The sequence below is a fragment of the Saimiri boliviensis genome, chromosome 4, assembly GCF_048565385.1.
Source record: "Saimiri boliviensis isolate mSaiBol1 chromosome 4, mSaiBol1.pri, whole genome shotgun sequence".
Taxonomy (NCBI): domain Eukaryota; kingdom Metazoa; phylum Chordata; class Mammalia; order Primates; family Cebidae; genus Saimiri; species Saimiri boliviensis.
In genome coordinates, this window is record NC_133452.1 from 61199790 (window position 1) to 61211854 (window position 12065).

A 12065-nucleotide genomic window follows, 5' to 3' on the forward strand; every position below is an offset into this window, starting at 1 on the left:
ATTGAGTATTGAGCACCTACTTTGTATCAGGCAGTGGGCTGGAATCCTCAGGCCCACAAGACCAGGAAAAGAAAAACTGGCCAGGGTGGGTGGCTCACACCTGTAATCCTAGCACTTTGGGAGGTCAAGGCAGGAACATCACTTCAGGCCAGGAGTTCAAGACCAGCCTGGTTCATCTCTACTAAAATTTAGCCAGATATGGTGGTGAACACTTGTAATCCCAGCTGCTTCGGAGGCTAAGGCATGAGAATTGCTTGAACTTAGGAGGCAGAGGTTGCCATGAGCTGAAATCGCGCCACTGCACTCCAGCCTGGGTGACAGAGTGAGACTCCATCTCAAAAATAAATAAAAAAATAAATAAATAAATACAATATCTACTAGAGGAGCATGTGGTCACCAAGTGGGCAATGTGAGATAAGCCATAACAAAAGGATGGGGGTGGGGGTGGGGGGGCGGCTTTAGCAAAGACCCAGAGACAAAATAAGGTCTCAGCCTTATCCAAGGATCTTCAGGAAGGTCATCATAGCTGGGGGGTTTATTGCCAGCAGAGAACAATGGCAGAGAAGGCTGGCAAGAGGCAGGGACTAGGCTCTCAAAAATCTTGAAAAACACATTAAGTTTGTATTTTATCCTGAGGGAACTGAAAGCCTTAAGCAGGAGCATGATCAGATTTAGATGTATTCAGTTTATGAAATTTCAGAAACAGGAAAACATTGCATTGCTAAAACCCTCTTATAGACATATTTCATATGCCTTTCTGAGGACTGTGCTAATAATTCCCCTTCCACAGTCTATTTTTTAAAATTTATTTTATTCTACTGAGAAGGAGTTTGCTCTTGTTACCCAAGTTGGAGTGCAGTGGTGCAATATCAGCTCACCACCACCTGGGCGTCCTGGGTTCAAGTGATTCTCCTGCCTCAGCCTCCCAAGTAGCTAGGATTACAGGCATGAGCTATCACAGGGGCTAATTTTGTATTTTTAATAGAGATGGGGTTTCTCCACGTTGGTCAGGCTGGTCTCGAACTCCCAACCTCAGGTGATCTGCCCCCTCAACCTCCCAAAGTGCTGGGATTACAGGCATGAGCCACCACACCCAGCTTTAATTTTTATATTTTTAGAGATGAGGTCTTACGATGATGCCCAGGTTCACCTAGAACTCCTGGGCTCAAGTGATCTACCTGCCTCAGCCTCCCAAAGTGCTGGGATTACAGGTGTAAGCTACCACATCCGCCCCCTCAGACTATCTGTAAGAAGGAAATGCTGAACTAGTAGACTGTAGAATTGTATTATCAAGAAAAGCTGTAATTTTTTCAAAATGAAAAAAAATAATCAACTAACTTGGCCAGGCCTGGTGGCTCACGTCTATAGTCCCAGCACTTTGGGAGGCCAAGGCAGGCAATCACTTGAGGCCAGGAGTTTGAGACCAGCCTGGCCAACATGGTGAAACCCTGACTCTGCTAAAAAATACAAAACTTAGCCGGGCGCAGTGGTGTATGCCTGCAGTCCCACCTACTCGGGAGGTTGAAGTACGAGAATTGCTTAAACCCAGGAGACGAAGGTTGCAGTAAGCCAAGATGGCACCACTGAACATGGTGTGGTATGTGACACGTGTGACAGTCTGTGTGACAGATCAAAACTCTGTCTCAAAAAAAAAACTAAACTGTTGAAATATCTCACAATTACATGTAAAATATTTTCACAATGGAATATTACAAACAGGCAAAATTGAAGACTATATGGAACACCTCATTACCCACCCTTCAGCCTTATCAAATCTATGTTGACATTTATTTCAAAATTTAAGTAATAAAGCATGAATTATAGTTGAAGCCCCCCCCTTGTGCGCTTCCTCCTCAGTATTAACCACCTGAATGTATAGTTTATCATCCCTATGCTAAGCAACATTCTATTTTATAAATACATTCTGATTTATTTATCTAGTCTTATGGCATCTGCTAGTTATTTCCGAACCAAAAGACTCTCCTTTATCTATTTTTCTACTAGGTTGCTTGTTTTTCTATTATATGATAGGAGTTCTTTATATATTCTTTATTATTATTATTACTATTATTTGCAGAGATGAGGTCTCACTATGTTACTCAAGCTGGTCTCAAACTCCTAACCTCAAGCGATACTCCCACCTCAGCCTCTCAAAGTGTTGAGATTATAAGCACGAGCCATTGTACCAGGTCAGGGTTCTTTATATATTCTAGAGAGTGACAGAGTCAGCATTTTTTGTTGTTGTTGTTGAGATGGAGTCTTGCTCTGTCACCCAGGCTGGAGAGCAGTGGTGCGATCTCGGCTCACTGCAACCTCCGCCTCCTGGGTTCAAGCGATTCTCATGCCTCAGCCTTCTGAGTAGCTGGGACTACAGGCACCCACTACCATGCCTGGCTATTTTTTGTGTTTTTAGTAGAGACGGGGTTTCACCATGTTGGCCAGGTTGGTCTTGAACTCCTGACCTCAGGTGATCCACTCGTCTCAGCCTCCCAAAGTGCTGGGATCACAGGCGTGAGCCACCACATCCGGCTAGGAGTCAATTATTTTTGATGAAAATCTTTTCTCCCAGTTTGCTGTCTACCTCTTCACTTTTTCTATGGTATCTTTTGTTAACTAGAAGTTTTAAATTTTAACATAGTCAAATGTATTGGTGTTTACGTTTATAAGTTGGACTTTAAAAGACTTTTTTTTTAGTTTACAGGACAACATGAACATATATATTGGACTTTCATATCTTGTATAAGAAATTCTTCTTGCTGAGCACGATGGTTCAGCCTGTAACCCCAGCACTTTGGAAGGCTGAGGCAGGTGGATTGCTAGAGTCCAGGATTTTAAGACCAGCCTGGGTAACATGGTGAGACCACATCTTTACAAAATACAAAAAATTAGCCAGGCGTGGTGGTATGTGCCTGTAGTCCCAGCTACTGGGGAGGCTAAGCTGAGAGGACTTCTTGAGCCCAGAAGGTCAAGGCTGCAGTGAGCCATGACTGCACCCCTGCACTCCAGCCTGAGCCACAAAGCAAAATTCTGTCCCGAAAAAATGAAAATAAATTATTCCTTTCCCCAAGTTTATAAAGTTATTCCTCTATATTTTCTTTAAGAAGTTCTGAAGTTTCACTTTAAATTTAGGGCATTTACTTCTAGAGGTAAGGATCTAATTTCATTTTAATCTTCACAGAGATAACCAATGATCCCATCCCAATTTAGTGAATAGACCATCCATTTCCTACTGATTCTCAGTGTCAATTCAAAATAATATATCAAGTTTCCATGTATGTTCTGAACTTTCTATTTTGTTCTATTTGTCTGTCTATTTAATGAAACAGAGAATAGGTCCTTTTGAACAGAGGCAGGGATACAATACAGTAATGGAATATTAAACTGGAAAGCTAGACTACGTAAAGTTCAAGCAGGGCTTTGAATACAATCAACGATCTACCAGGCCTCTTATCTAGTCAGGTAGCAGTCAGCTAGAGCAAGGGCCAGCAAATGATGGCCCGTGGGCTAAATCCAGCATGACATCTGTTTTTGTAAATAAAGATTTATTGGAATACAATTATTTATGTATTGCCTGTGCCTGCTCTGACTGCAATAATAGAATTGAGTAGTTCTTTTCCATCTGCCTCATGCATTGTTCTTGGAAGGGTGAGGAGGGGGGATCCAAATAAAAGATGGTAGGATAGAAGAGGAAGCTGAAAATAAGTTCTCATTAGGAAAAAACTGAAAATTATCTGGTAGAGGGCAGGAGATAAAGGAAAGGAGTTGTGTGGCTCCCAATGCTCAGGTCTCTTGGGCTATAATGTCTCCTCCCAAGAGATGAAAAAACCTGGCTGCCTACAAACCCCTGATTAATGGAAACAGAGATTTTCAGAGTAGCTCCATACTCTATTTAATTCTCTCCCTCTCTGACTCTAGAAATGCTTGATTTGGCTGCGTAAAAGTAATTCTAATTATAGTGATTTACATGAACTACTTACCATTTATGCCTAATTACCTCACAGCACAATAACAATTATGCATACATTAAATGTGTCAGATTAACCTGGTTGTAAATTTTATTCAGTAACAAAAGTAAAGTGTTTATAAATGCTCATTCTTCATAGGTTGTTGCTCATATGGCATGGTCATCGGCTCACAACATCTTCAAATGTTAATTTATTAGAGAAAACATTGTTACATAGGTAGGTGAAAGCAGTCTGGTAGTCTGTCACCAATTTTTTCACGTTGGTTAATATGGTGTCTTATGAAGAAGGTACACTTTAATATTATAGCACAGACTTACAGAAAGTTTCCTAGGAGTACAATGAGGGAAGAAAAATAAGTCCACCATAATGAAATTTATTTCTGTTTTGTTTCGTTTTGTTTTTTGAGACAGTCTCTCTCTGTCGTCCAGGCTGGAGTGCAGTGGCATGATCTCGGCTCATTGCAGCCTCAACCTCCTGGGCTCAAGTGATCCTCCCACCTCAGCCTCCCAAGTAGGTGGGACCACAGGCATGTACCACCATGCCTAGATAATTTTTTTTTTGGTAGAGATGGGATCTCCCTATGTTGGCCAGGCTGGACTCAAACTCATGGCCTCAAGCAATCCTCCCACCTCAGCCTTTCAAAATGCTGCAATTACAGGCATGAGCCACCACACCCAGCCTATAATGAAGTTTAAATAACTGTATTAAAAAACGAAATCCAAAGTTCAAAAAATCATAAATCCTACTTAGCAGATGTCTTAGTTCATTTTTTGTTGCTTATAAGTTTCAGATATTCTAATATTTATTTATTTATTTTTTAAACAGGTGGTAGCTGAATTTAATGATAAAATGAAGACTTTGAGAAATAGTATTGGTTATTTAAAGTACATGAAAATGGGCAGTCAGTACTGCTCAGCTTCCTCCAAAATGGCTGAATGTATATCACAGCAGCAGAAATGCTATAGTTAATAAAAAAACTTAAGTTCTTGAGGGACCTGTCTTCTTAGCTGTTCTGATGGCCTGTCAGAAAGAGAGTGTGGCGTGGTCAAACGTGTTGTGCCTTACAGTTTCCACTTTCCTTTCAACGATGTCAAGGTTTCATACCCAAGGCAAAAGTTTACAGTCCAAAGTCAGAGTTTTATCTTCAGAAACTGAGTAATTTATAAAGAAAAGGAATTTACAGGCCAGGCGCAGTGGCTCATGCCTATAATCCCAGCACTTTGGGAGGACAAGGTGGGTTGATCACGAGGTCAGGAGTTCGAGACCATCCTGGCCAACATGGTGAAACCCCGTCTCTATTAAAAATACAAAAATTAGCTGGGTGTGGTGGGGTGCACCTGTAGTCCCAGCTTCTTGGGAGGTTGAGTCAGGAGAGTCATTTGAACCCAGGAGGTGGAGGTTGCAGTGAGCTGAGATCATGCCATTGCACTCAAGCCTGGGCCACAGAGCAAGACTCCGTCTCAAAAATTAAAAAAATGAAAAATAAAGATTTAGTGGATTTAGGAAACTATAAGGGCCAAGAGCAGTGGCTAATGCCTGTAATCCCAGCACTTCGGGAGGTCAAGATGGGAGGACTGCTTGAGCCCAGGAGATCAAGACCAGCCTGGGCAACATGGCAAGACCCTGTTGGAAGGAAGGAAGGAAGGAAGGAGAGGGAGGGACGGAGGGAGGAAGGAAGGAAGAAGAGGGAGGGAGGAAGGAAGGAAGGAAGGGAGGGAGGAAGGAAGGAAGGAAAGGGAGGGAGGGACAGAGGGAGGGAGGAAGGAAGGAAAGAAGAAAAAAGGAAGGAAAGAGAGAAAGGGAGGGAGGAAGGAAGGGAGGGAAGGAGGGAGGGAGGAAGGAAGGAGAGGGAGAGAGGGAGGGAGGGAGGGAGGGAGGAAGGAAGGAAGGAAGGAAGGAAGGAAGGAAGGAAGGAACAAATACTATTAGAAAGAGATGTTGCTCTACCTACTAAACATTTATTCACATGCACTAGGATTTAACAAATAGGATCTTTTACTAGACACATTTGAAACTCTACCTGATATACCAAATCTTTCACTTACATTAGATTTCAACTACCCAATAAAAACCGGGTTATTTACTAGCTGGCCCATCATAGCCAACTCATATATCAAAGGTGAAAGTATGGAAAAGTGCCCTTAAGAAGAGCCCACGAACGTTTAAAAAAAACACCATTGTTGAATCGGCAATCAAATAAGTTAATAATTACAGGATACTTGGGATTGGATGGGAGTTCACCAACCACTGTAAGATGAGCCCTAGGGATGCTACAGAGTAGTGAGGAGGGATAAAAGCAATATTATTCCAGGAGGCCCAGGCAGACGGATCACTTGAGCCCAGGAGTTCAAGACCAGCCTGGACAACATGGCAAAAATCCCATCTCTATTAAAAAAAAAAAAAAATTAGCTGGGTGTGGTGGCACACATCTGTAGTCCCAGCTACTAGGGAGGCTGAGGTGTGGGATTTGCCTGAGCCTGGGAGGTCAAGGCTACAGTGAGCCATGATTGCATTACTGCATTCCAGCTAGGCAACAGAGTGAGACCCTGTCTGAAAACAAAAAAAAAAAGGAATATATTTCCTAAAGGAAGAGGACTAGAAAGGGAGTAAGATAGGAAAGCAGTTCAAGTCTCAGATAACCAAAATATCCAGTTAAGTACAACATGTTGTTTCCCGACTAGGCCACATAACCAAATTGTTATTTTACTTGGAAGCCTACCTGTATAACAACCTATATAATTACAGAGTTTTATACATTATGGTTTATATACTATATGCAAATATATCTCTCTATATATATCACATATAACTAGATATGCAGTACATAAGCAGTCTATATGTTTCAAACTTTTTGGTTCTTTTTTTTTTTTTTTTTTTTTTTGAGACGGAATTTTGCTCTTGTTACCCAGGCTGGAGTGCAATGGCGCGATCTCGGCTCACTGCAACCTCCGCCTCCTGGGTTCAGGCAATTCTCCTGCCTCAGCCTCCTGAGTAGCTGGGATTACAGGCACATGCCACCATGCCCAGCTAATTTTTTGTATATTTAGTAGAGACGGGGTTTCACCATGTTGACCAGGATGGTCTCGATCTCTTGACCTCGTGATCCACCCACCTCTGCCTCCCATAGTGCTGGGATTACAGGCTTGAGCCACCTGCCCGGCCCAACTTTTTGGTTCTTTACTCACCTATAAACTTTGAGAAATATGGGAAAAAGAGGTTGGTCATCAAAAGGAGTAATTCCTCATTATTACCTATATCCATTATGCTGGACTGGTCACTCATAGTGCCCGCCACCCTCACAGTCCACTTCTGAGAGCAACTGCCATGCTCAGGGGAGCAGCCCTGCATGAGACAGTAACTGGAGCGCCAATCTTTATGCTGGTTAATGACCTCTAAGAAACCCAACGTGAAAGCTCTACGCAAACAGGGATGAAGTCATTGGTTGGCCTATGAGGTCCTTACTCAGGAATTTAAACTACAGACACAGAGAGAGAATTAAAAAGTTGGGGTTGGGTGTGGTGGTTCATACCTGTAATCCCTACAGTTTGGGAGGGTGAGCTGGGCGGATCACAAGGTCAGGAGTTCAAGACTAGCCTGGCCAACATAGTCAAACCCCGTCTCTACTAAAAACACAAAAAATTAGCTGAGTGTGGTGGTGAGCACCTGTAATCCCAGCTACTCGGGGAGGCTGAGGCAGGAGAATCGCATGAACCCAGGAGGCAGAGGTTGCAGTGAGCTGAGATCGTGCCATTGCACTCTAGCAAGACTCTGTCTCAAAAACAACAACAACAAAAAAAGGAAGTTGGTAGAGTGAACAGAAGTGGAAGCAGACATGAGAGGAAAGGAACAACAAAGTAAGTGGGTGCTATGATCTCAATGTTCGGATCACCCCAAAATTCAAATGTTGAAGTTCTACCCCCCAAAGTGAGGCTCTTAGGAGGTAGGATCTTTGGAAGGTGATGAGGTCATGAGAGCAGAGCCCTCCTCAGTGGGATTAGTGCCCGTACAAAAGAGGCCTGAGGGAGCTCATTTGTCCCTTCAGCCATGTGAGGACACAGTAAAAAGACAGCTGCCCATGAATAGTTAAGCAGGCACTCACCAGACACTGAATTTGCCAGCACTTTGATCTTGGCCTTCCCAGCACCCAGAACTAAAAGAAATAATTTTCTGTTGTTTATAAGCTACCCAGTTTATGGTATTTTATTATAGCAGCCCAAGTGGACCAAAACAATGAATGACATGAATGGCAGAGCACTGTAAGGCCTAGCTGTGTAATGGAGATGTCTTTCATTGCTATGTTCTTGTATAATCTTATTCTAAATCTCCATTTCTTTCTGCAATCTAAATGAATCTCTATTTCTTTCAACTAATAGTGTTAACACAATGGGAAGACATTTTCTTTACATGAAAATAAAACTATATTCTCAGGAGGTTTTTTAAAAAGTAAAATTATTTTTGTTCCTTTTTGTTTGTTTGTTTTTTATTTGTATTGTAGAAACAGGGTCTCCCTGTATTGCCCAGGCTGATCTCAAACTTCTGGCCTCAAGATCTTCTATCATCTTGGCCTCCCAAAGTGCTAGAATTACAGGTTTGGTCACCACACCTGGCCCTCATTCTTTTTTTTTTTTAAGACAGAGTCTCACTCTGTCACCCAGGCTGGAGTGTAGTGGCATCATCTTGGCTCACTATAACCTCCACCTCCTGGGTTCAAGCGATTCTGCTGCCTCAGCCTCCTGAGCAGCTGGGATTACAAATGGCTGCCACCACATCTGGCTAATTTTTGTATTTTTGCCCAGGCTGGGACTGTAATTTGGCTCAGGCATGCCTGTAGTCCCAGCTACTCAGGAGACTGAGGCCAAGGTGGGTAGATTACCTGAGGTCATTCGAGATCGGCCTGGCCAACATGACAAAACCCCATCTCTACTAAAAATACAAAAATTAGCTGGGTATAGTGGCTGGTGCCTATAATCCCAGCTACTCAGGAGGCTGAAGCAGGAGAACTGCTTGAACTCAGGAGGTGGAGGCTGCAGTAAGCCAAGATTGCACCACTGCTCTCTAGCCTGAGCAGCAGAGCAAGAATCCATCCATCCATCCATCAATCAATAAATACAAATAGGCATACTAGTCACATCCATGCAGGAATTAGGGTCACATCCATGCAGGAATTAGGTTTTCTTTAAAAAAAAAAAATGCAAAACAGCCCTAAAACCAAAGTGAAACTGAAGAGAGTGATAAAGGTAGAAAGTTGTTAGCTGGGTAGAGTGCAGTAGAGTTCCCTTCAGCTATCTTATTACAAATACAAGGGGTTCCCAAGAGAAGCATCCAAAGAGATGAGGACAGAATATAAACTGAGATAGACATTGCTCTCCCCAGCTGGATGCTTGCCTAGGTAAGAAAATGCATAAGCAGCTGCCAGAGCAGCGTGTGAAGAGTTCATGGGAGAACTTGACATATATCCCCAGGAGAAAGGGGGTATTCATGACAAAGACAGAAACTAGTGCCTGCTTCTTACTTGCAGAAGTCTGAGGACAGTAGGCTGATTGAAGCTGCCCATGGAGAAAGGGGTGGAAAAAGGAGATGCTATGCTTCCTGTGGCTTTTACAGACACCATAAAAGATGACCTAACAAGAAATGTCCCAGGCTGGGCGTGGTGGCTCACACCTGTAATTCCAGCACTTTGGGAGGCCGAGATGGGTAGATCACTTGAGGTCAGGAGTTCAAGACCAGCCTGGGCAACATGGTAAAACTCCATCTCTACTAAAAATACAAAAATTAGCCGAGTATGGGGTGCAAGCTTGTAACCCAGTTACTTGGAAGGCTGAGATGGGAGAATTGCTTGAACCCAGGAGGCGAAGGTTGCCATGAGCCAAGATATCACGCCCCTGCACTCCAGCCTAGTCGACAGAGCAAGATCCTGTCTCAAAAAAAAAAAAAAAAAGGAATGTACTGAAAGGACCTCACCCAAGAAGGCTAAGGGCAAGAGCAAGGTGGTGTCAGCAGAATGCAGGGTTGTGAGTTGCTTCCCCAGAGTTGTAAGAGGTTAGTCAAAGACTGGGGAAGTGTGGAGGTCTCCATGGGAGTCTCGAAGAACCCACCAGTAAGCCCTTCAACAAAGAGCTAGCATGTCAGCACCTACCATACAAAGGCCCCAATAACAAACTAAGACTGCTGCTTCACTCTAATCTTTCATTCTTCTCCTTCTGACCCTGGAGATGTCAGGCAAACAGAGAAGGAAGGAGGAAGAAAAGGGAAAGAACACGTCACTTTTCCTTTTCCACTGCTGATCCCTCGATGAGGCCTGAGCTACAGGAAAGGGAAAGCCTTGATTTCCATAGAAGTTTTTATTTAGACTGGACTGCATTTTTTAAATACCTAAATATGAAGCTACTGAAATCCCTGAAGGCAAAAGAAAGCTATGGAACATCAAAAGGCCAGGAAAGGGGATCCGACAGAATTTGTGTAAAGGAACTGGTGGAAATTTTTCAAACTGTTTCATGGCTGTGCCTTACTGTATTGCATCCATTTTAGAAAATACTTACACTTTTAACTGTTTAATCTTTCATATCATATAAGCCTCACCTTTGAAAAAAGGCCTTCTGTTTCTATATTGTATCCTTTAAGGTCCTCGTGTAATTTCTGCAAAGACTGTATGACTTTTCTTTGATGTTCATCATCCTTTAGCTCATGAGCTCCGATCAGAAAATCATAGTGGTCCAGAGGTCCATGACAAACAGCCAAAGCTTTCAAATAAGTCTCTGAAGTGGCAGTTGGGGCCATGCTCTCAGATGTCTGAACCGTATAGGCTATAAACAAAAACATATAAAATTTTAGACTTTCTTAAATACATTTCACAGTGCCCTACATATGTTTCTTAAGGGTTACATTCAAACTTTTAACTAGTTATTAGTGTATCTATTTGAGCAGTTTTTGTAAATGTGATTTTGATAAAAATAACATGAAACACATCTTAAGCCAGGCACAGTGGCTCACGTCTGTAATCCCAACACTTTGGGAGACCGAGGCAGGGGGATCATTTGAGGTCAGGGATTCAAGACCAGCCTGGCCAAATGGTGAAATCGCATCTCTACTAAAAATACAAAAATTAGCCAGGCATGGTGGTAAATGCTTGTAATTCCAGCTACTTGGGAGGCTGAACTATTAGATTTGCTCAAACTCAGTAGGCAGCGACTGAAGTGAGCAGAGATTGTGCCACTGTATTCGAGCCTGGGTGACAGAGAGAGACTACTTTGCTTCCAGTCCACTAAAGGAGCCACCTGGGTTCATCTCCTTCCCAAAGCAAGGGAGCTGCCTTTGAGTTAGCCCTAATTCTAGTTCTTAAGCACCAAGGCAGAGACTTCAAGATTAGTTCCAAGGGTTTTCCACTGCTCCTTAATTCTCTACCCAAAGGCAACACAACATTCAGATATTACAACATCAATTTCAGCCCTCTGCTTCTAAGATCTTTTTCCCTTTTCCATAATCTTCAGGGGGTTGGACACAGAGCTGAGACACAGCAAGAGTGCCTGCTTCAAAGCAGGATAGTGTTCTGATCCTATTTTTAGCCTCTCCTGGGAGAGAAATGATTGTGGCAAGGTCCAACCATAATTTCATTCCTTATCTGGGGCAGGTTTAATGAGCAGCTAACTCCTTCCCTACTGTTTAGAAGCCACAATAAACAGAAGCAACCTGGCATATTTTTCAGAACAAGATTTTCCAAAGGTCCTCTGCCAGCATTTTATTCATTTCATTGAACATCATGTTTCCTTTGTCACAATAACATAAAAATTACTTTAGCAAAAAGAATTAACAGTCACAATGTTAGTTCCATGTTTCCCCAAAAGAGGGGGAAAAGTCCTTAAATATACTATGAATGATGGAGACAGGGCTGGCTGTCTTCCATTATCTGTTCCCCCTGTCTAAGTAGAAGTTTTAGCTGAATGCACGGCTGCCCAGATATATATTACATCTCCTGGCCTCTCTTGCAGTCAGGTATGGCCATGTGAGCAGGTTTTAACCAACGGAATGTGAGCAGAAATGTGTGTAGTTCTGATATACACCATTAAACGAAAAGGGCATATCCTCCTGACTTCCTTTTCCTCC

At 42.8% G+C, this 12065-nt stretch overlaps 1 protein-coding gene across 6 annotated transcripts in view; it reads right to left on the bottom strand.

Annotated features, from left to right (window-relative positions):
- AFG1L (AFG1 like ATPase) overlaps positions 1-12065 on the bottom strand; it is a 263443-nt gene that overhangs the window by 187414 nt on the left and 63964 nt on the right. For all 6 annotated transcript variants that reach the window (XM_074397640.1, XM_074397639.1, XM_074397636.1 and 3 more), the window contains exon 2: positions 10545-10768. In XM_074397640.1, coding sequence (XP_074253741.1) covers positions 10545-10742 — 198 coding nt within the window. In that variant the 5' untranslated portion in view covers positions 10743-10768. The remainder of the gene's footprint in view (positions 1-10544; positions 10769-12065) is intronic.